Source organism: Mucor velutinosus (assembly GCF_035048745.1).
Source record: "Mucor velutinosus strain NIH1002 chromosome Unknown tig00000268, whole genome shotgun sequence".
In the NCBI taxonomy this organism is placed as follows: Eukaryota; Fungi; Mucoromycota; class Mucoromycetes; order Mucorales; family Mucoraceae; genus Mucor; species Mucor velutinosus.
The window spans coordinates 270,891-295,630 of NW_027041917.1; the positions used below are offsets into that span (position 1 = coordinate 270,891).

General features: G+C 41.5%; 6 protein-coding genes across 6 annotated transcripts; 1 reads left to right on the forward strand and 5 right to left on the reverse strand.

Annotated features, from left to right (window-relative positions):
• Positions 1-34: 34 nt before the first annotated feature.
• Positions 35-1,130, reverse strand: sds22 (protein phosphatase regulatory subunit Sds22; the record flags this gene model as incomplete). The annotated part of the gene is made up of 5 exons (XM_064823218.1): positions 35-533; positions 593-726; positions 787-830; positions 897-965; positions 1,031-1,130. 5 exons carry the CDS (start codon positions 1,128-1,130, stop codon positions 35-37), a joined length of 846 nt encoding a protein of 281 aa, XP_064678530.1.
• A 246-nt stretch (positions 1,131-1,376) lies between these two features.
• Positions 1,377-2,105, reverse strand: ATC70_003864 (uncharacterized protein; the record flags this gene model as incomplete). The annotated part of the gene is made up of 4 exons (XM_064823219.1): positions 1,377-1,449; positions 1,506-1,698; positions 1,887-1,964; positions 2,024-2,105. The coding sequence occupies 4 exons, from the start codon at positions 2,103-2,105 to the stop codon at positions 1,377-1,379; spliced, it is 426 nt and encodes a 141-aa protein (XP_064678531.1).
• A 3,334-nt stretch (positions 2,106-5,439) lies between these two features.
• On the forward strand, positions 5,440-11,774 carry HDHD3 (Haloacid dehalogenase-like hydrolase domain-containing protein 3; the record flags this gene model as incomplete). Its single annotated transcript, XM_064823220.1, has 3 exons — positions 5,440-5,474; positions 5,538-10,463; positions 10,517-11,774. The coding sequence occupies 3 exons, from the start codon at positions 5,440-5,442 to the stop codon at positions 11,772-11,774; spliced, it is 6,219 nt and encodes a 2,072-aa protein (XP_064678532.1).
• Positions 11,775-11,948: 174 nt separating this feature from the next.
• ATC70_003866 (uncharacterized protein) lies at positions 11,949-13,236 on the reverse strand (the record flags this gene model as incomplete). The annotated part of the gene is made up of 7 exons (XM_064823221.1): positions 11,949-12,092; positions 12,145-12,298; positions 12,361-12,541; positions 12,630-12,730; positions 12,782-12,873; positions 12,941-12,988; positions 13,039-13,236. The coding sequence occupies 7 exons, from the start codon at positions 13,234-13,236 to the stop codon at positions 11,949-11,951; spliced, it is 918 nt and encodes a 305-aa protein (XP_064678533.1).
• Positions 13,237-13,408: 172 nt separating this feature from the next.
• On the reverse strand, positions 13,409-15,263 carry ATC70_003867 (uncharacterized protein; the record flags this gene model as incomplete). The annotated part of the gene is made up of 6 exons (XM_064823222.1): positions 13,409-13,447; positions 13,503-13,527; positions 13,595-13,959; positions 14,036-14,517; positions 14,582-14,757; positions 14,815-15,263. The coding sequence occupies 6 exons, from the start codon at positions 15,261-15,263 to the stop codon at positions 13,409-13,411; spliced, it is 1,536 nt and encodes a 511-aa protein (XP_064678534.1).
• Positions 15,264-15,421: 158 nt separating this feature from the next.
• ATC70_003868 (uncharacterized protein) lies at positions 15,422-18,034 on the reverse strand (the record flags this gene model as incomplete). The annotated part of the gene is made up of 2 exons (XM_064823223.1): positions 15,422-16,653; positions 16,714-18,034. The coding sequence occupies 2 exons, from the start codon at positions 18,032-18,034 to the stop codon at positions 15,422-15,424; spliced, it is 2,553 nt and encodes an 850-aa protein (XP_064678535.1).
• Between the last annotated feature and the right edge of the window lie 6,706 nt (positions 18,035-24,740).

Here is a 24,740-nt window from a genome sequence, read left to right on the forward strand (position 1 = left end):
AGTAGTAGTGTTACAATACAGCGGATACAGATGTTTATGCGGTAACCTTGAAGGCACCAGATTGGAAACTACAGGTTTCACCCTTCACTTGACTAGTAACATCCAGCTTGTAGTAGTAAGAAGCACTGGTATCGAGGTTAGGAATGTTCAAGTGGTCCTTGACAACGAAAGCATTGGTAAGACCTTCTTTACCAGACCAGACAGTGTGGACAGATTCATCATTGACGCCATCAACATACTTGTAGATCTCAACCTTGGTCAGGGAATCAGTTTGAGAAGCACCATCACGGCTCAGTTGAACAGAGACATGTTCACCTTGCTTTTGAGTAGATCCCTCAGCAGGGCTCTTGACACTGAGACCGAAACAACCCTTTGCGAATTCAGGCTTAAAGTAACTGTGGTCATCCAAGGATTCTGCATAGGATGTGACACCAGCATCGTTGGTATGAGAGCCAGTAGTGACCTTGAATGTACGAGATGTCTTGACACAGTCAGGACCATGTTGACCATTGATCATGTTGGTGACCCAGACACTGTAACAGTAGTTGCTTAGTATCGTTATCATAAGAATTTCGCTGCTAGGCATGCTTACCGATAATAATAGTATCCAGCAGTAACAGATGTAGGGATGTCATCCGAGATGGATGCTTGCGTGTTTAAGCTGTATTGACCAGTCCAAGTATTTTGAACATATTTGGGATTGCCGGAAGCATCAACAGAGTATAACTAAAGAGAGAGAGAGAGATGTTAGTATGGATTCTGGGTGATTGGAGTATGTCTACATACATCAAGACCAGTAATTGTCTTTTCATGAGAGTTGGGGATACGAGCTAAAAATAACAGCCGTTAATTAGTCTATATGAATCGAGGATCTCCGCCATCATTTAGAAACTTACTGACAGTAACTGTAGCGTTTTGACCAGCAACAAACACATCAGTATCAATAGGAGCAGTGACTTCAATACCTAGTGTAATGACAAAGATGAGTGGTCTTGTATATGGGCATGACTGCATGTTCATTCCATTTTACCATCACAGAATTCTTTAATGGCATCAGAATAGCTGTCAGCCTTGACAGCAGATAAACAGGCAAATGCAAAGATGGAGGCGGCTGTGAGTGAGAATTTCATTTTTTTTTTTTTATGTGTAGTGAGAAAGAGTATGTATACAAGTCAAGAAAAAGAGAAACAAAAAAGAAGAAAGACAATTAAATAAAATCAAGCTATTTTATATTAATCAATGAGGGGGGGGGGACGACTCTATACTTGTTTGTATAGGCTGTAATTTACAGAAATGTAGAGAGAGGTCTTTTTAGAAGGAGATGTGATAATTGGATTGTTACACACTTTGTGTGCGTTCATCAGTTTAAAGTGTATTTATATATCTGTGGTGATTTTAAATTTGCCAGATTCGTATTGGCATTGACTACCGTTTAATTGAGTAAAGATACTAAACCTGTGTTAGTTGCTTGTGCTATAATGTCCATTCGCGAATGCTGCTCTTACCGAAACCAGAATGTGTTTGGTACATCTCCAGGCCCAATCTTTTGCAGATCTTGCTGAATGGCTGATACTCTGAGAATCTCATCTTGTCCTGTCCACACATCTTGGATCACCTCTTGATTTTTATCGTCCAAGTGTAGTAAAGAGATCTTGGTTAATGTAGGCTTGCTGCTGTTGTCGTCGACGTTGGTGTTACCTATTTAAGATCGCTATTAAGATGATGGATTGGATGATTGTGCGCGCGCATGCGCTAATTATAAACATTTCACCCCCTTCAATTAACCCTTCTTCTTTCTCGGCTCTTTTTCATTTTGTTTTCATTGCAAGAAAGCATAAACGAAACCTCCTTTTCATTTGCCATTAAAAGCTAGAGAGAATACTTACCAAGAATCAAATAAGTAGATGCCTGTTCTTTAGTTTGAGCAATGATGGCATCTGCTTTTGGATACAACACCTCAATGCCTAATTTGTTTATCTCGTTGATTTCTTTTATTGGTTCATAGGACTCGATATGGGATTACCTTGGCATTGCTGTTGTTGTTGGGCAAAGACAGTAGCCAGCCATGTAAGTAAGAAAGTAATGCTTGTAGTTCTCATCAGCATTGCAGCAGTGTACACGTTTGAATAAAGGGAGAGTAAAAGGGAGATAGAGACAGAAGAGAAAGAGCTTTCCACCCAAAATTCTAGTGGCTTGCTGAGTGATATACCATCGTCAGCATCTTACAAAAAGACCATAAACATATCAAGATGTGTGTTACTATTAAATGTTTATAATTAGATACTTCTACTAACAATTGCCATATAAACCTCGGTCGAGAACAAACACAACCCAAGCGTGATCGGAGCCCTCCTTTTGCCATTTGGAGTTTATATTATTCATGGAAGCGATCCCGACTGGTTTATTAATGCAATACATTGTCTCGAATGCTATTCTTAGGCGACACATATCTAACAAGCCTTGCTGCACATTTGTTGCGACGTAAATGTCCATGCGTGGCCATTTTGAGCTTCGCTAAAGCGCTGATCAACAAGAGAGCTATCTTGAGCTTCATGACTCGCACGGAGCTTTGCTGGCTGTTGCCCAGTCTTGGTTTGCGTGTCATTACTGCCGCTGTCAAGTATATAGTTCATTGAACTTTGAAATCACATCCATATAGAAATTGAAAAATATATATCCTCATTTTAGAGCGTCAATTAAAAGCGCAGCATAACAGACATTCAGCACTCTTGAGTTAATTGCACTTTATGAAGCGTAGCATGTCTTCCATGCAAATGCACATACAAAGTTCTGCCATGAGGATCCGGGATATATGGAAAAAAAAAAAAAAAAAAAAAAAAAACTTCTTTTTTCTTAATGTTCAAGCTACTTTGAGTGCCACCGTGATACCGTTTTTCAGATCGGCTTCCACTAAAGCTTGTCCAACATAGCCTGGCTCCATCTCTTCAGGCTCGCCATGTTCTCATTCACAGTGCTCAGTGATAGCCACCAATACATGGTCCTCTGAGTGAACTCGATCGCTTTCCGCCATGTCCCAGTGGCAGCAAAAACTGTCTGTTGTCGCTGATGAGAGGTTGAACCAAGCCAGACAGTCACCTCGAATCTTGATCTACTGGCTCTTTGACTGTACGAGTGATACGTTCAAGAGATTTCGCGGATGCCTCAAGCACATCTCTCAGCAAGCAATGGCACTCGCATTCAGAATTGATAAACAGTGAGCCTCTTCTGGTTTGAGTAGTCGTAGTCATAGCTGATGATGATGCGGAGGGAGTATACGTGCTGCTGGCATCTTGCAATACACGTCGTACAATAAATCCACATTGTGTCAGAAGACTTGCGAGATCACTTGTTAGCAGTGTCATTCCTTGTTTATCTGTAGTGTATTTGATGTCAGATTGCCAGAACATGCCTTTATTTGCGTGTGATGCATTGCTCTCCTCAATGCTTTTCAGAAGCTTGCACAGAAAGGGAGACTAGCTCATGATGGTTTTGTGAACGCTGAATCGCATGGACAAAAGATGTGATGAATGCAGAAATACCAGTGATAGACCAGAGTGCAAGAACCTTTCAAACATGGTATTCAGCAGCAGACATCTTTTCAATTTCAAAGCTGTCTTCGTGTATGTCGTCATCTTGATATTGTGTGTCTATGTATTCAACTGCAAAAGAAGAGAAGAGAACGCAAAAAAAAAAATCACAACAGGATTTAATGTTGGCAACCTTTTTTTCTCAAATACAATATGATTCTTCTTACGAGTTTTTAGACAACTTCCCTGACTACAGTTAGTAAAATACAATATTTTCAGCAAAATCATAAAGGGAACGAGCATTTAAGACTTGATACTCTTCCAGAATGACAGATCCAAAGTAGATCTATCAAATGAGGTTTGTTTTATTCAAATACAATGCGCCTTTCCCAAAATATGGCCAAAAAAAGGGTATTGTGCAAAATCATGGATTTTTCTTCAAAATCTGCCTGGTGATAGCAAGCAAAAAATTGGACGACCTTTTTTTTTAGTCAGGACAAGATTGCCGATATTTCCTGATAGAGTCATGCCAGAGCTTCAAGCAATAGCTCATTCGATAAGAAATTTTTTGGTCTACAATGTTTAGTAATGCTTAACAAAATGTTTTGATGACAGGTACTGATTAATCTTTTGAAAACAGTCAAAAGATTGCAAAAACAATCGTATCAAATATCAGTGAAACAATGTACACCAAATACTTGATATGTATACCATTGTATTCTCCTTGCAATTCTCTACACGTTTTATATAAGTTTGAAGGGGTGTTTACTATCAAGAAACGCGTAATTTTAAGGTCGATAGATTTTGGAATCCCATGGATCATCATTCAGAATATTAGAAATTGAAGCTCCGTTGACCTTCCGCATGTGTACACCTCACAAGTGTGCATTTGACCAGGCATTTTAAAAATCGGAGCGTACGAAAAGGGCCATATTAACTTGCAGGTTTCAAGTTATCAATAGATACTTGACATGATGGAGAACCTTGCATTTAAGACTAGACAGTTGTAGCTTGCTTTGTTCGATTATAATAACTTTTCCAATTTAATGTATATTCCCCCGCTTAAAAATAACATTACAGAGCGCGAAAGATAAATGGATTATAATTTGTAGCTATAATTTTTTTTGATAACACAAAAACAAGAAAAAAGGACCGATTTGAATAAGATCTGACACAAAAACTAAAGAATTTACTGTAGGAAACAAGAGTTATTCTATTTATACTAATTTCTGGATATCAATAGCAATATTTCTTGAAGATTGATTGGCACTGTTGCTCTTAAAACAAAGACCTAATACATGGATCAGTAGCAGATCGCACCAAGAATAACCGAGATCAGCATGTGTATTGTGGATATCACGATGCATATCTGCTGACTGGTATTATATAAAGTGCAAATTACAGAAGTTACCATCATGGCGGCTGTTGGCAGCAGATTGCTTAGCCAACACAACCCTATTTGTACCTGAGTAATTTCAACAGAAATCAATAGGATAAGCGCAAGTGCGTATTGCAGGCAATAGCACATTCATGATGCGAAAAACATGTCAACACAGAAACCATGCTATAGGGATTTGTATCTTAAATCTTACAGTACTGTTGACAAGATGAGCATTGACAGTTTAATTGAGTGAATACAACATGAGCACAGATGGGATCAAAAGCCATTTGAAAGCCTGCTTGCTGGAGTCACAGCCAACCTTCAGTGACGTTTACTTTTTTTTTCATTAGAAAAAAAGATTGCCTTCACGCGTCTCTCTCTTTTGTTTTCTTTTTTTTTTTACAAACATAAAGCCAGTACTAGAAAAGTTTGAACTTGCTCTTCTGTACGTGCCTTAATCTCTAGTATACACAGCTTCATTTGGGACTCCAATAGCAAGTAGAACTACCTATATATATATATCAACAAGCCATGCCACACAACGAAACAAACGAAAAGTTTGCAGGGTAAGAGAGATATGTCAAAATGGTATATCCATTATCAATTATGCTCATGTTTTCATCATGTAGCACATATCGTAAGCTCTTTGACACCATCGAGCGAGGCTTTGAGCAATGCTCTACGGATCGACTTCAAACCTTGTTGGAGGAAAAGAAGGAACAACTTAAATTGGGACTGGATGCTTTCACTGAGCCTTCATCTCAAGCTCGCTCAAAGATCAATAGCGGTACCAGTGTCACTGTAGATGGAAAGACAATCAAATTGGAGCAAGATGAAAAGAACCTTGTGCTGAGATTATCCGACCTTATCAAATTGAATGAATTGCAAGCAGCATTGATATGGGATACCTTTAGACAAAGCAACAAGTACAGCAAGTACACATCGGACAAAAGCGAGCGAAACAACAAGACATCCTTGAGCGAAGATGTGCAGTTATTGATGAACATTGTCCAATTTTACTTTGAGGATCGTTTGTCACTGTTGCAATGTATCAGCTCACTCAAGCGAATCTCCATGGACGCACACCATCCTTATGCAAGCATCGCCAGTGACACCATTAGCAAATTCCACTCACAAGATAACAGCACAGCTTACTTGCAACAGCTCTTTTCACAATACAGTAGATTGGTCCGCAGCAGCGTACCTCGCCAACACGACTTTTTCAACAATTGGCCACCGGTCTGGGCCAAGCAAACATTGAAGGAGCAAAAGGCCCTGTTGGAAATCATCTTTCTCTACACATTGACAGACACCATCTCACCTCCATTTATCTTGAGTATGATGCAAGAGTTTGAAGCCGACTGTTTTGGATGCGATCAAGCTTTCAGCTACGTTTTGGATAAAGAGGGTGTTAAATTGCGTGATAGAGTGGCCCACATTTGTATGGTATTGTCTGTCAGTGTCATTGTGCCTCCTTCACTCAAAGTGGGTGCCAAGTTGGATGCTGCTAGTGCAAACAAATCCTTGTTGGATTCACCTGACTTTATCGCCAAAATCAACCAAATTGCTTGTTATATGGGTGATCGATCCGAGCATGCCGTCTTTTTGCTGGCCTGGTCCTTTTTCCTCACTTGCACAGACGCTATCATTAATGACGAAGAGGCACCAACAGCTCCAGCCAACTACAATGACATTCTGTGCCCTATTCTGAATGGAACACAGACCATCTCACCCTCCGTACTGATTGACAAAACTCTGATCAACCCAGCATCGGCATCTTCCAACAACAGTAGAACGATTTGCATTGAACAACGCCCCAACATGGATCGTATTTACTTGGGCCGCTCACTCAAATTGAATGTATTTTCTGCAGTAACCGATATCTTGGAGAGCGAAATTTGCAGTGAAGAGGATGTCAACAACCTTGGCTACCGATCTGTATTGAGCCATCTGTATGCATCCTTCTTGTCAGTCACTCGTCCTCAATTTATACCAATGGAGAGTTATGCCAGTTTGATCAAGAGTTATTGCTTGATTTACAAGCATCAGCCAGAGCTTTGTGAGGCGTTTTGGAAGGATTTCAATGCAGAGGATGGCGCTTCATTACTGGCCACAGCACGCCGTCGATTCCCCGTCTTCTTTACAGACTTTGTACAGTTACTATCCGCCTTGACAGGTGCATCATCTGAGCAAGATAGCAGCAACAGCAGCGATATATCTGCTACCCGTGTCTTTGAATATCTTTGCAACATTCCCGGCATCACCGTGGTTATTTCACCCGAGGTAGACATGACAGTGGTGAACGAGAACAATGAGGTGGTTGTGCATGCTGATCAGACAATTCAAGTGACAGAAGCCTTTGATTCCATCACCAGCATTGTGGTGCCCGAGAAGAGCCGAGGATTACTGTTGAGCAAAGCAGATGATTACGTGGTACACTATCCCTCGCTGCACTACTCTGGCTGGCATCTGTTGGTATCTGCATTGACAGGCTTCGTGACACAACTCCCAGCAACATCAACACAGATAGTGGATGCCGATCAGTTTGTGCGAGGAGAGAACCAAGAAGGCATTGCCAGCATCCTTGATTTAATGTACAGTGTCTTGTCCAGCAATCCTTCCTTGGTGACTGAACTCGTGCAGCATGTGGAATCTGTTGCTGGCTCCGTCAGCAAAACATCAACGACTCCTATCCTTATTTCAGTGCTTTGCAGCATTCTCAGCACCAGCAGTGCGTTCCATCCTCGCCCTATTCCCATCTTAACATTGGCTGTCAAGTGCATGACGCTCCTGTTACCCTACTACCGTGAAGACATTTGGGCTTACCTCAAATACGCACCCATTTTACCTACAACCAATACCAGCTTCCATACAGGCCTTGCTTCCTATTCATCCAAGTTGGCTTCCTCTGCTCAAATTCAAGAAATTGTGTCTGAACGAGAATGTGCAGATGGACGATACACACTCTTGTTAGCTTTCTTGGATCTGGTGCAAGCATTAGCTCAGGACATGCAACGCAGTTGGTGGATCAATAACAGTGCACAACGTCAATATCAGGTGGAGGTCTTGTACACATGTTTGCACTATCTGATGGCAGATGTATTTCCTACTTACTCGGCTTGGCGCTACAAGAAGGTCTCTGAACGCTATCTTATCGGCGTCAAGGTACTGAGCATCTTTATCGATATTGTGAGCAATTTCAAGGAGCCTGCCAGTACTGCAACCAATGCCAAACTGTCATTGAATGGTCTTCGCGAAGGCATCCTCAACAACTTTTTATACAGCGGTGTGGCGTGCCATATCAGCCCCTTGGTGGACGTCATTTGCGAAGGTGCTCGTACTGCAAGCTCATACTACGGTCTGGGCCATCTTAAAGAAGCGGAACGTGCCGAAAAGTTGACTGAAATGACCTTTGTGTTTGTCAAGATCTTACTGCAATACCGTCTAGAACAAATTGAACAGGGCACTGCTTTGTCCGATACATCGTTGGAGCGCTTGTTACTGGAACGCACACCCAACAGCACTTCGTCTGACTTCTTGCTGCGTATTGCCAAGCACATCAAGTACCGTCATAACATCAGCCTGCCTATTCAAGCTACAGATGTCTTGACTTTGCTATGTCGTACGACTGCTGCGTGGAAAACGGCCCCCAATTTCAATCAGTATCTCGGGAGCACGGCACAAGTGCATGTCATTATTCGACTCTATCTGGATATCGCCAAAGATCAGTTCCAAAACGAAGCCCTACTCACGTCTATCTGGCAATTGTTGACCGTGCTGATGGAAACACAACCTAGCTTGGCTATTCTCTTTTTGGATTGTGGTGATTTGATTATGCCCAGTCCTAAATCTGCTGTACGTACATTACCTGGTCTTCGTGGCCCATCTCAGCCTACTACTGCCGCTACTGCCGCTACTGCTGCTGTTAGTGCCACAGATTCTGCTATTCGTGCTGCTACAGATATTCTTGGCTACTGGGATACCCTGTCTGTGGAGAAACCTGCTGTTTGTTCTAATGTGCTGCATTTCTTGGACACCTTTTGGCGCACTGCTCTTGATCATTATGCTCTGGTAGAACGTGCTCGTGTGGACAATGCTCTGTGGGATGGTCTTGGCAAAGTCTTGTTAAATCCCGCCACAGATATTGATGCTACTGCCCAAAGCGACATTCAATCGTTGGACTTGTTGGATACTACTAGCAACGACACGCGTCATGATACCCATGTGCGCCGTTTGTGTTGTCTCAATTTGAGCAAGGCTTTTGTCATGCGTATTATTGCCTGTGAAATTCATCTGACAGCTGGCAACACGCGCAACCTCACTACTACTATTGCTGACAAGCTTCCTATTGGACTCAAGAACCTGCTGAGCAAGGTGGGCGAATCAAGCAAGCTCATTGCCATGCGTGATAGCTTTGTCAAGAACGACTTTGATCCTTCCATTGTACGTGAAGCAGAAACATCTGCTACTGTCTTGCTTCAAACCATTGGTGTGCCATCCAAAGATGCCCTGCTGTTCAAGATTCCTCGTTTCGGTTCCGGTGATGATGGTGCTGCTGGAGAAGCCCATCAGTATGGTGATAACTTTTTGTACGATTATCGTATGGCCAGCAACCGAGTTCATACATTGCACAAGGATATCGTGGCTAAATATGGCCATCAGCTGGGTCAAGACAACTTGATCATCACTAGTGATATTCAAGCCGTGTTGGATCTCAAGCAATACGCAAATCATTTCCTTCGAAGCCTCTTATTGACCAACTACAATAGCTCCATCGTCGATTCTCAAATCGTCCTATTGCGTGCTTTCAAGACCTTCATGGAGACCTGCTCGCGTCGCGCTTCTGATCTCATGTGGGCCAACAAGACAGGTGGTGCCTCTGGGTCAGACTCATTATATCACTTCTTGAAGGGCCTTGTAACGAATGCTGAAGGGGAAACACGTGATGATGGTGTGGCATTGACATCGTACAGCGTCTTGGTTCAATTCATCCGTAGTCTGACAGAAGACTGGATCAGCAAGAACAGTGCTGTGGTGACAGGAACCGATGTGGCTGCTCAAAAGACGTACGCTTCCAAGACATTTGATATACTTGCTGGTCTCTGCGGCTTACTGAACCGTGAAAACTATGCTCTCTTCAAGAGTATCCATGATGACACTGCCATCCGTTTCCATCGACCCTTGTTGGAGGCCGTGATGCTCATTGTCCGCACATTGGGTGGTACCATCATTCACTTCACTCCTCTCTCTTCTGAGCGCATGCAGTTCCAAGACTGCTACACGTCTCTGTTGAGTGTCATTTGCTCCAGTTTCAGTGTGTTGACCACCAAGGCCATTACTTACAGCGCGGATGAATCGTTAGTAAGCCCAGATTTGGTTGAAAACTGTATCAAGGATGTCACGGTGGTGATTGCTCAGCTGCAAGAATTGATTCATCCCAAGTATGGCGTGTCTCCAGATATCTGGCTTGACGCCTTTGAAAAGTTCCAGACGATGCCTTCCTTGTTATCCCTCTTGTTTGCAGGTATTAGAGTTGTTGTAGGCGAAGTGGATCGGTATGTAGACTCATCTTGAGCGTGGATGTCCAATGCTAATTATCTTGTTATAGTCAAACTGCAAACCTCAATGGCGCCATTGCCAACATCAGCATTACGCCTTACGCAGAATCAGCCTTGTATCTTTTACTTGGCTTGTCCAATATACCAACTGCAGCAGAGAAGCTCGTCAAGCACAATATCTATGACCTCTTGACCAACAACACTCTGTCACCACGTCTGCAGCAAGGTGCACTCAATATATTCATCCGCTTTGGCCAGGGCAACAAGAACGGACCCAACTATGTGGAGCGTAACCCTCTTCACGCTATCTGGTGTCAGATATTGGGTGTCATGAACAACTTGATGTGTCATGTGGGCAGCGATGAATTGGTGCTTCAGTATACGGTCAATTTGTTGCAAATGTATGGCCCTCAAATCGGCACAGCTTTCAACAATGCGAATGGCGCCAATGATACTATCTTTGGCATGAACGCGTCTGAATCGTTCTCTACACCCTTGCTGGAAGAAATTGACCGCATCAACATGCTCTTCTTTAGATTATCCTATTACTTGGACAGACTGGAAAGCGTGGCCAACAACTTGTTTGTGTCTTACAAGGACTGTACCTTGTTCTTGCTTCAGCGTTATCTCTATTTTTATACTCACCCTGCTTACATGCAGACTCAACTGTATCCAATGGACAATGCAGAGCGTCAACAGGCAGTTACATTTGTCACAGCGAAATCATCCACACCATCGAGTAATAGCGAGAACGGAGGTCCCACCATTACAAAGACACAGCAACAAACCTCTCAATTGATGCAAAAGACTGTGGAACTCACCTTGACCATCACCCATCACATGCTCACCACATTAATCAATTTGGCCAATACCGATATCATCTTGACTCAGCCTGATACAGAATGGCCATTTGGCAATGCTATCATCTATCCCGACATGCGAGTGATTGTCAGTGAATTATCCTCCTTTGGCACCTTGACCCAGTTGATGAACGTGTGTCTTCACATGCTGAGTCAATGGCAAGACATACCACAAGCTCCCCACAAGCAACTCTTGAACGTACTTGAAGATGCTGCCCTCCTGGTGTCAACACAAAGTATGCTCTGGATTGCTAAACCTGATATCACGGACGAGACTCGAGCTGAAATTGCACAAGAGACTGTCTTGAATATTGCTGAAACTTTGAACAAGACAACAAGCGCATTAACAAAATTAGAGTCAACTATCAAGAATCAGAAAATCAAGGAGAAGCTCAAGACAATTCATTATTTGCAGCAAGTGCTGGGTAGACGTTTCTTTACAGAGTAAATTGATCGCACACACATACAATACAATACAGTACAACCACCCTCTCATATACATATAAAATCACACACACCCGCACCCCTTTAGCAAAGTAAATAAAATTTGAATATTACAATTTATCATCATGACATGGCATTGAATGAGCAAGAGTGAGGATCTTTGAGAGGGTATAGTAGACTACTTTTTGTTGAAAAAGCTAGTTATTTTGGGTGTCTTTGTTGCAATGGGGTCATCATCAACACTTGTCTTTCTCTTTTTGGCTGTCTGTCGAGCTGTGGTGGAAGGGACCTTCGTAGAGGAAGTAGAAGAGGAGGCGGCAGTCTAAGCGTGAATGTCAATGACATGCACAATAGTAGCCCAGCAAGACACAAACCTTTTCCACATGAGAGCTCAAGTCTTTGTTGATCTCATCCTTGATAAGAGCAGGCTTTAAAAAATGGGAGATGGATGATTTGCGTTGATCGAGAGGTTGAACGAGATCAGGGCTGTCATTCTTCACAGGGCCCACTTTATCGGTTACCCGGAAACTATGGCATTTCACAGATTACTACACACATGATACGCCATGATGGATAGGTGCCGAACTTACCAATTCAATTCACCGTCAAATGGTGTGAGCAACTTGATAATGTCATTTGACCAGAGCATCTTGCTGTTGATCCAAGTATCCACATTGCCAGGCTCCAAAATGACTGGCATTCTGTCATGGATCTTTGAAAAGAATTCAGAGGCGGCGCTGGTGACAATGGTACATGTAGTTACAGAACAACCTATTACCATGATCCATACAACATCAGAACCTTTTTTTTTTTTTTTTTTTTTTTTTTTTTAATCCACAAAACTGAAGAGTATACTTACCATCAATCGAAGCGGTGCTATAGAGGCCAGCAAACAGCATCATCTTGCCGTCCTTTCTCTTGATGAAGAACGCTTGCTTCTTCTTATTCCATTCAAAGAATCTATGTACATGTCAGTGATATAAGTCATACGCTGTAGCTTGTGTTTCTTACCCCTCTGCTGCGATAATGCAGCGATTGACATTTTTGGATTTATCAAATATGCTCTTCCTTTCGGTGAGTGTCTCGACTCTTGCATTGATAGGCTGCACGTGGTAATGACAGATTAATTATCAAAAGAGTGGGTCGCATGAATAGACATTTTCATTTTACCTTGCTGTAAGGATTGCTCTTGAGCCACGAAGGGATGAAACCCCATTGCTATATAATGAATGAGTCTCATGTACACCTTACAATGGCATCGTACGTACCATAGACTGCATGACTTTGGTGTGTGTCTGATCCTTTTCCAAGACAGCAGGAATCGATCGACTAGGGCAAACATTAAAACTGGGTCTATGCGAGTCTTGATCAATCCATTCTGTGTCTCGTTGTGGCAATACATGTTCCTCAAAAAGCTCATTGCGAATATCATCAGCAGTTAACGAACAGCAAAATCTGCCACACATAATGTTTGATATATTAGATTTTGAGATGGAGAAAAGGAAGAATGAAGAAAGATCAAATTTACTACGAAGAAAACAGAGAGGAATCTCCCCGCTGCGTTTATTTAATAATGTTGTCACTTTCCTTCAAGCAAACAAATATTTGTACAATTATTTATTATGTAATCTAGTTGTATTAAATGCCTTGAACGACTTGAGGCCATGTTTGGCGAATCTAAAAATAAGGGTGAGTATGCTAATCTTCAAGTAGATTTGCAAAGGAGACTTACAGCTTCAAATAACTCTGGGTTGACCCTGTGAGCAATTCAAGATGATATGTGAGTTCATGCGTCAAATGGCATATTTAATTATCTATACAAACCTCCTTAAGGCTTCAGGATCCTCTGCCAAGCATACAAATGTGGTAATGACACCGCTAGAGATAACGGTTGAAATAGTAGAGAACATGGACATGCCGATAATGAAGCAGATCAACATGACAACAGGTGTCATATTGCCTGTAGCATTGTAGGCAGGTTTGGCAATCAGCAGATACAAGTAGCCTAGTAAAGAGGACAATACACCCACCAACAATGTACCCATAAACAAAACATTGCCGATCAAATTGTCATTGATCAAGGCCTCCACACCACGATCTTGGATCAAGGACCATGTACGTTTAGCGGAAGGCACAAAACCCTGACCGTAGATGGCAACACCACTGAACGCATATTGATTAAACCATTCCTATACACACACACACACACACACTCCCGCATAAGTTGACTTGATCTCTTGTTCCAATCGTTCTGTATGTACTTACAAACATGCCTTGAATACAGGCAACAATGCATTCCAAGATACACAGTACAAAGTTAAGCAATTCGTTATCAGATCCAGATCTAGCGACCTGAAGAAAGTAGCGAATGGTATTGATGACAGCAATCAAAAGACCACCGAAACAGATCGAACCAAAGCTGGTGGTCAGGGCTCTCTTTGCGCTGCCCCAAATGGGATGAGCTACTTGGTTGTTCAAAAAGTACACTGTAGCAAAGACACCAGCTAATGTCACATGGGTAACATAGGCAATGACTTGAGTTGTCCAGTAAAACGAAAACACAAGAAAGACCATAGCAGCGTTCAATTTAGAATTGCTGCCTGTGTTACTATAGTATACTTGATACACACCCACTACTGTGATCATGAACCAAATGGAGTAGATGGTTTGAATGACAAGCGAACCAATACCCCATGCCATGGTGCTCCAGTATTTACGAGTAATGGCAGTGATAGATTTCAGCATGACTACATAGCATAAGGAGGTTACTACCAGCGTGGCTCTAAATGGAATCGATGATGCTGTGCTTACCAGTAGCAAAGGGGATCCTGTCTCTCCACAGGTAGAAGCAGAGTGCATACAAGAATGTAAAGATCAAAAAGATGACGGCAGCTGAATAGTAATGCGTGTAAAAGTAGTAGACGGTGACACCAAGGTAGACCAAAATACTACCAATAAATGTGGTAACGATCAAAGGTCCAGGAATTCTAAGCATGATGTAGTTTTAGCCTTTTATCCTATTCAATATCTATACAACACCTTACATGTTGGCGACAAGCAGGTAGATGAAACTGAGCCCAAACCCTACAATGACCGAGAAACCAAACACCTTGACTGTGTCGGTATCAAATGTAATGCCTCCTCCTGTTTGAGGTGCTGTACCTCCATAAGACCCCTTGTTTTGCGAATAGCTTTGAAGCCCAATGACGGACAAGGCAATGAAAGCTGCCATATTACACAGCCAAAGAGCAGTAGCCCACACATCCTTGAACCCGCTGGAAGGTCTGATCTTGTCATTTGCGTTCAGAGGTTGCTCGCCTAGCTCAGCATAACCTGTGTTTTGATTGTATTGCTGCTGCTGTTGTGGCGGATGTTGTGCTGGAGGTGGGTAGTATTGAGGTGGCTGGGAATAGCCCTGAGGTGGAGAAGCATACTGTTGAGGTGGAGGTGGGTACTGTTGCTGTGTTTGTGGTGGTGGTGGATACTGCTGCATGTAAGGATTATTGGGATCCACGGTTTTCAATAGAAAAGAAGAAGAAGAAGAAGAAGGAAGGTCTGAAATTTAAGCCTGATGTTCTTTTTATATATCACATGAAACCTGCCATTGTGTAGCATGCTAATAGATTCTTTGTACACTTTCTTTATTCATTATCAACAAATGCCGTCAAATGCACTCTGAAAAAGACTATCGAAATCTTGCAAAAATCCAGCAGATGCTGGATTTCCAGTAGCACTTGTTACAGAGCCCACACTGCTCCCTTCAGATGCAAACATTTGATTTTCGTCCAAAAATAGGAACGACAGATTACCAGCGCCGAAATCAGTGGTTGCAGTAGTGGTAATTGTAGAGCACAAAGGAGGTGGCGGAGGCTGTGTAACAGAAATGGTAGGGTTGATCGTGGTGGTGGTGGTGGTGGTGGTGGTGGTACTGTTGCTCATTATATCATCATTGCTAAAAGTGTTTTTCGTCATTGGAATCTGATGTAACCGCAAGAAATCTTTGAGCTTCTTGTAAATAATCTTTGTGGACGCCTGTAGCTGTGGTAGCCAAAAGAGCACATGCTTGGCAATCGTGTTCACTGCTCGAATTTGATCGTAAATTCTGTCTGGATAGATGCCAAGCTGGTACTGCACTATGGTCATATCCACAAGGGTTTCCAGAGCCAACGACATGATGCCAAACGGCAGTAATCTCACAAAGCTGGGTTCCTCTTCGTTGTTAATGCCAAGACCGGCTTCATTGTAGAGCTTCTTGTCGTCGATTTCTTGCAAAAAATTTTGTAGCAATGTCAACAGCATGGTGGTGGTCGGTGACAAGTTGGTAATGCGTGCTGCAATGCGTAAATTGGTGAGGTCCAAGGGTTTGACAATATGTTGATATCGCATGGGCGCTTCGTTGTTGCCAGGCTTGATAAAGCTAAAGTGGATGCAATACAGGTAATATGTGGTTTTAATGGTATACTGTTGTTGAAATGACCATTGATAGCTTTCTTGTGCAATAAAGTCAGAAAAGTCGTTGAGCACCAGCTGTACCTTGCAATCAGTTTCGCTATTAAACCAAGCAGTTGAAGCAGCTGCAGCGCCTAGTAGCTGTAACAGCATTTGATGGTCGTGAATGTGTTGTTTTTCAATGGTGGTGGGTGGTGGTGCTGGATATGTTTTGCATCCAAAAACATTGTATTCAGACTTGGGGAGGCAGGAAAAGAGTTTGGAGCTGAAATAGGTGATGACCATTTCGGTATGAAAAGTTTCTATGAGATATGTGGATGATGATGATTGATTGTTATGAGCCAAGTCGTATTGGTATGATGCTGATGTCTCTTTGTTGGCAGGTGGGAAAGGCTGACCATGGTACAGTAACGAATCTCTGAGATAGAGCCCCACTAAAGGATACGTGATATGAGTCATCTAGTGCCTGCTAAGAAAAAAAGCTATATACATACATTCTATACACCCATAGGCTGTCGACCTCAGTGCTGCCCAGTAGGTAGTGATGAGTTGTTCCTTGTCAATGGGATCATAGTCTTTGATATTTCGATGTCCACTTTCATGTGTGACATGATCACGATCAATCACACCATCTGTCACCTTGACATTACTGCTAAAGATGCCTAAATCTGCTGCCATCATATAAGAAAGAGAAATGATGGTCATGCCGTGCTTTGGTAGACCAAACAGTGTTTCAAAGATGCCCAAAATGACAGCAGCTTGATAGTTGCCAAGAGACGACGGTGATTTGGTGCCTCTGAGGTTGCGTTCCTTAAAGAACCTTTCCATCAAAACGTAGGCATAATTCAAAAATGGATTGCGCTGCATATCCCAAAGTCGGTAGGCTCCGCCTTTTACGGTTTGCTGACATGTGTACATGGAAATTCCATAGATGGCGCACAATAACAAAGGTTCCACAGAATCATTCCAGTAATCCTGCAGTAGTTTTGTCTTGTTGATTAAGATGTGATAAGGATGCAGTTGGAAAAAGTAATTGATCAATTGAATGGCTTGCTCTGTGGGTATGGATTTCAGCGGCGAGCTTAAGTTGTATTGGTTGTTGGTGTTGAAGAAAAATACATTGACTTGCTCTTCTCTCATGAATGCTGTGATGGTGAGTTCTGGGTCAAAAAAACTATCGATATTGAACAACTGGCAGGTTCTCTTGATAGTGAGATTGACAAGACTAGTGGATAGCCAAGTGAAATGCTGGTGTAACGAACTTAATTTAAAGTGAGGAGATAACTGATACCCTTTGAGAGACTCTCGTAGATGATAGCCGCGAGTGAGATACAATGAGTAGATTCTTTCAATGTCCAAGATTTGATTGAAAAATTTGATGAGTCGTTGTGGCGCTTGAAAGCGCTCTCTGACAAGAACTTCGGTAGGGGATAATGGTGTAGATGATGATGATGGTTGTTGCTGTGCTTGTGCTTGTTGTTGCTGCTGTTGCTCCATCAGAGATGATGTCTTTGCTGGATAGAAACCAGATTGATTTTCAAAGATGAATTCCCGGCATTGAATGGTATCCTTCTCCTTTATTTGCTTTGGTGTCGCTTGGGTTGTGGTGGAAGATACTACTAAATCTTGGTTTTTGAGAAAAACTGCATTCTTGGGTGGTCGGCCATAGGTTCTTGGTTTAGGGTATATACAGAGATGCTCTCGAGAATTTCGGATACAACGACTACAATGAGGTACCTGTCCATCACATCTAGCTTTCTTGGTTCGGCAAGGTAGACAGCTTATCTTTCTAGGTTTCTTTTTTACATCAGGCATGACAAATATTTTTATGTGGTGAGAAAAAAAAAAGAAGTAAAGAAAAGAGTGAACAGTAATGATTAGTCTAAATAAGCTACAAAAAGAGAAGAAAACGTTAAATCTCAGCGATATGAGTAGAGAGCGACACATCCAGCCAGTATCTTAAGATCACTGGCAATATTTCTCACTCTACACTTTATGGAAAACAGAATTCAACTGAAACAAAGTGCTGCTGAAATTTTTGATCTGAAAAAAAGTCGACTGAAAAACCTGATCATAGTTTCATGTTATAAACTTGAACATGCCACAGGCGCAAACAGAAGAGCAGCACGCTAAAGAAACCAGATGAAAAAAAGTGAGACCAAACCTGTGATACCGTAAATTTATTTCCGATCCAAAAAGAGAGAAATTCATAACAATGTGGGGTATCTAGATTTGAGTTCATCTTGTAACCGAGATTTAATATGCTTTGTCCTTACCGTTCTGTCATGATTACATTTTATTGCGTTAACAATGATTAGTCATGAACGAGAGTAACCGCATTACTACTTGAAAAAAAATAGGCATGAATGCACATCTAGAAACACCCAGAAATCTGGCACTTTATGGCAAAACTAGTTCAAGAAGGTTTCATAGAGATCCAAAACCTGCGGGTCATCAATCGATTCAAGTGGGTCCAGATTCAGACTGTGTCAAGATCAATGGTAAAGATCATTTAGAAACAATTTAACATAGTTGAGTGCATCTAAATGTCGCTTTTGGGGTAGTGGTGTTCACATAAAAACACTCGTACATTTCAACCTTGAAATTCGCATCTGGTTTCTTGGGAATATGGCCATGGGCAATTGCTTCGCTAGAAATGAATCCTTTCAATCGTTGACCCAATGAAAACTCTTGCATGTCGCATCATCTCAACATTCAGGTATATACACTTTAAACCTCGGCATCCTTATTTCATAGCAACGTACTGTATCCAACAGCGTGAGTTACTGAATATTAAATGTCACCTGATGCTGTCATCACACCTTTATGCCCTGAGATATAAATGCCCTGAAATAAAAATGCTCTGAGCCTTCACAAACGCATAGCATTTGATAACGCAATGTCTTCAGTTTGATATCTCCGCCAGGTAAAACCTTGAAAGACGTGAGGGATTTCCAGCTCAAATGTGTTCAATGAATTACTAAGCAAGCAAAGCAATCTATCAAACATCATCAGCGAATTTCATGGATATATAAATTCATGTGGTTTCAAAAGTTGGGCCGCTGGAGGATCCGATATAACTAAAATGGCAATGAATGTGCTGTGTGCCCTGATCTTCTAGAACAATATCTGATGCTTCCTGAATCAGAATAATATAAAAGCCATGCCATTTAGCATATAATTACAATTTGAGCACTGTGTTGCTTGCTTGAAACATACAAATTTAATTTCGTTTGGATAAAATAATTGATGTATAGTACAATACGTTTGATACGGTTTCCTGATTTTAGACATGTCTCGTTCTTTCAACTGCAATATGATTGATTTATTCTAGCATAACATCCAGACCCTGGAATGCAGCAAGGGTTGTTTAGAACTCTATTTGCAGATATACCCTTGCTACATTATCAATGACTTTATCTCAATATTCCATTGATTCAAGTCCTGGCCTGCACATAAACATGAATGTATTATCAAATGTGTCGTTGACTGAAACACGTACTGCCTTCTTTGAACATGAGCTTTGGTCAAACGATGTGGCAGACGACATATCTATTTCATTCGAGAAAAAGCACGCATAGTTAGGCATTTGCTCAAGCCATGCTGAATCTGTACGTAGATTGGTATTTATGAGCTTCACAAATGTTGAATGCCATGTTTTTAAGGAAGATTATTGTTTTATTAATAAAATTCTTTGTTTAAAGTCCTATTAACGTACCCAAAGTGAGGAAGAGGATAGTAAGACTGGATATAAGGTACTTTGCTATAGAAGTGCGTGAACGTTGTCTTGTGAATCTAAAGTATATAGTGCTCTGTCAATGCAGAGCATGACTTGGAGGGGTTCAAAATGAAAGGAGTCGAAGATGGATCTGTAATGGCAGCTCCAAATTGCTTGAAGAATGCAAGAAAATACTTGGTACGTGGTGAGAGTGGGGTAGGGTGAAGATGTTGAGACTGTAAGGGGGGAGCGAAGGAGGAGAAGTTCTTGAAATTGCTCATAAGTGGGAGATTGCAGATCTGGGTCTATGTATGTGGAGAGTGCTTGGGACCAGACAGTGTATTTGATGGGACAGGAAAAGAGAAAGCGCGTTGTCATTTCTATGTTGGTAGTTCTAGAAGGGCAGATCGTGCAATGAGGAGTGAATTTATCAGACATACGAAGGTGTAGGAGTTCTTTGGTGGCTATTTTGTTGAGGAAGATTCGGTACCAAGTATTACGTGCATTCAGAGCTATTTCGAGCTTCCAAGACCGACGCCATTGAGTAGAAGAAAGGATAGAACTAGGGGTAGGGGGAGAGGAAGAGGTTAGGAGGCATTTGAAGTATTTGATAGAAGTAACTTTAGTAGTTGGACGAATATTGTTGGGTTCTGGAGGTATAAGAAGAGTGGTGACAAAGGAGTGGAGAGCTGGAAATGAAGGAATGTTGGAATTTGGAAGGTTGTGAACCTCCAAGGCGTTGTGAGGTCGCGGTACATTGTGGAGGAAGTTGTAAAGGACAAAGTTGTTGAGAAGTAGTTGGTTAGAGCAAAGTAGAGAGATAGTTTTGTTGATTGATGGGCCGTGTGGCAGAGCTGGGGGGGAGATGATTGTATTCTAGGCAGAGTCGGTTGGGGTTGAAGATGAATATATCGGATCCTTTGAGCTGACGGATTGTGGGGTGGTTCTTGAGAACGTTGTGAGGGGGTTGAAAGAGGTGAGCTATTGGGTGGGTTGGTGAGAGAGTGTGGACGAGGAGTTCCATCAGTGGTAGGTGAAGGCATGTGGACATGGTGGCATGGCTGAAATGGTAGTTGTGGGGGATCGAATCTACGGAAGGGCATTGAGTTTGCCAGCCGACCCCACCAGCCGCAGCCAAAATTAATTGTAATGCCGACTTTCATTCTACCCCAGATTGGCCAGATTTTGATAGTTTTTCGACTTGATTCAATTATTTTGTTACATTCGACTATACAAGTTGTGATGATCATCCTTTGCTTCCTAATACAATCTCAAAGTACTTTTAAAGACGCATCCAATGGTACCAAGTAAGGTATATGTTTTTAATAAACTTGTTGAGCAACTTATAAAAATATGAAATGAGGTTTTTGGCGAAAATGTCGAGATTTTACATATCAAGGTCCCACAAACATGGTTTCAGGGGCTGCCCTGAATCGAGAGAAACATTTTGAATCAATATATACCATAGCAAAAGTCTACATTATCAAGATCAAAAACGTGATCGTTTGATTTTTGATGAAAACCATGAGGGGTACCTCATGGTTTTTTGGTCGAATTTTGGCCATGTTTTTTTTGATCCCCAAAAAGTTGAGCAAAGGTGTCAGAAAGTAACTGCCAGATGAGAGCAACTGTTTGGTGCTATTCTGGCGGTTTTAAGCGGCTTCCAGCACAAGAAATTGTTGCTCAGATTCACCCATTTCTTGCTGTGCTTTGCATTCTGTCGAATGCCAAGAGGCAATTCAGGTATAATGTATGCCTTGATCACTTGTTGAGTAGTGAAATTTGAAGAAATCAATGTATTGGTATGCCAGAACCAAGATACTTCCATCAAGCATAAACCATCGCTAGACTGTGAATAACCTTTATGCAGAAAAATCAGCGGCTGGTTCTGTCAAATAGCGCTTACGGTATCCAATACCCTCTTAGATGGATATGATACTAGCATTTAATACAACTATAGATACCGTAGATACTGTAGCAAAAGTCATATCTCTATCAAAGCTTTAAGATATTTTTGGCTATTTTTATATTAAACTACGGGTTGAGCGAACGTAGGTCATTGTATAATTACATGTGTGTATATAGTCCCTCACACTACTAGTGCTTTTGCAACGACTAAATATTTTGCTCTAGAAACTTCTTGAAGTTTGGAATACTTTGTATCCATAGCAATCCAACAATTTGTATATTAGTACATAAACTCTCAAGTGCATTATCCAATAAATGTGTCTATCTCTAATAACATGAGGCATGAAGCTTGCGCAAGACTGCGTGTGTACAATGACTAAATAGCCATCTCTTCCGAGAGGAGAGTTGTATTGCCTACAATGATAGCGGTACTCTGTATGACATCAAACCTAACAATGCTTCGAAATGGCCATAGTCAGACTTTCTCCATTCATCTTCAATCACAGCTTCACGATTCAAGAACATTTATATCAGTGGCACTTATGATATCAGTTGCTTCAAACGGCTTTCTGTTTATACATTGGTTTTAATAGAGAATGTAATAAAAAGACGATGATATAGTAGGCAATGCAAAACTCTTTTTATTATTAATTTGCTTGTAGCTTTATAGAAAACGATGATAATGTATGAGAGTTTGTTTAGATTTGAATATATGCTAGCTAACTTGAATATAATTTGATTTAACTTGTATAGGTAAGAGATAGTATTGATGTGTGTATTGCAAGGTTTCGTGTATAGAATAGAGACAGCAGATGTGGCAGTATGGCTTGACTTTGTATATACTAGGCAGCATGAGTCTTGACACTATAATAGATGGCAGGCAGCAGAGATACGAGCATGGCTTGACTTTGTATAGACTAGGCAGCATGAGTCTTGACATTATAATAGATGGCAGGCAGCAGAGATACAAGTATGGCTTGACTTTGTATATACTAGGCAGCATGAGTCTTGACATTATAATAGATGGCAGGCAGCAGAGATACGAGCATGGCTTGGTCTTGTATAGATGTAGAGATGGCACCGTGTATTAAAGTGGTTTTGACATTGCAGGAAATAGATCTACAGTATATTGCGGGACATTGGATTATTACAAAGGATACTTACCCTGTAGCATACTTGATTTACAATGAAAAGAGCAGCTTGAAACACGAGGAGACCAAAAGATGAAGCCAGGCTTCCAGGGCAAACCATCTGCCACAACTTGCATATCCCTAGCAACAAGGACGGGAAGACACCTCCCGGGAAACGCACCTAGCGCCTCGTCGCATCACCCTTACGAGCTACCGGGGCAACAGGTGCTGAGGCCACACGAGACAACCACCTTACGCGCATGACCCCTAGACCCCATCCAAGGCTTCAACCAAGTATGGAGTGTTTGCAAGTCAAAATAGAGAGGACCTGAGCTCTATTAATAGAGAGATGGTGAGTCATGCTGCTTTATAAGCTAGAAGTGACGAGTACATACATGCAGAGTTGATTGTATGTTGCTATTATCTAAAAATACGAGGAAAGTGCGACCATGTTTTGCATGGACCGCAACCTAAGAGAACCATGGAATTATGAGAGCATTGTGTAAGAAAAAGCCAATCATCAGTACAGTGTTTGATTTACTTGACCATGTATAGAGCAGAAAGAGAGCCTAAAAGTATTGCAGAGAGAGTTCGCTTGCAGAGAGAGTTTGCTTGCAGAGAGATTTGTTAATAGAGAGTAGAGATGAGATGAAGAAGAAGAAGAAGAAGAAGGAAAAGCTGTTGAAACAACCATCTATTTATATCCTTCTCATCGACTTTCATGTGAGTCCAGTATCCTTGCCACACTCAAATTCGTTTCCTTTTACTTTTCTCCACAATATGCTTATTTAAGAACGCGAGAGTAGTACCATTTTGACGTTTGACACCTGCTCTATTTGATCCGCTTCGTCCGAGGCTTGCAACTGTTTTCTGTCTCGAGTTATGTCCATTTTGCTACTTCAAAAAGCCCTTTTTCCACCTTCACATGAAACGAGTTCCCCCATCTCTTCCTAGATGTAATTAACAGACAACTTTTCACTGGTTCAACCTCATCAAAAAGTAAACAAAAAATGTCATTTGACACTGAAACAGATGCAGCTGGTTGCTTGATTAAGTAATCTTTTTTTTTACCTCTCCTTAATTTCTCTCTCCAAGATCATACAGTTCTCGATCCATCTCTCTTGTTGTTTACATCAGCCATAAACTGTCCATCTAATCGGGCAATACGAGTGTTAAGGTTGGCTTTCTTGTCGTTTACATCACATCGGAGCCAGCATAACTGATTCTGGACCAAGAAACAAGTGTACACCTCGGAAAACAAGCGTGCCATATGAATATTACTGCGACAATCTCCATGGAATGGAATATAATGGATTGTTTTCGAACCAGTGCAAGTCATCTTGTTTCCAGCTATCATGGTTGCTGTCAATGATGTCAATCAAGTGTTTGCGCTACTAGATATCATCAATATGCCCACATTTACTTAGTGAGTTGGTCACTTTCGTGTATCATTCCTGCAACCTGTTTTTAGTTCTTATGCCAAGAGCATGCATCTCATAAAGAGTCAACACGTTTCATGTCATTTTTTTTTAGGGATCGTCCTCTTTTAGAAGGTATTCGGATCATGCAAGATCAAAATAATTCATTTGCTAGGCAAAATTATGCTTTAAAAAAAATCACATGTAAAGTAAACAAAAGGACATGAATTGAAGAGAGATAAGCAAGTAAATGGCCAATTTGTGGTTAAAGAGAGGATATTTTATTAGAAGGTATGTACATCATTAGAAAGCAAATCGCTTGAGGAATCCAATGGTACTATTTTCAG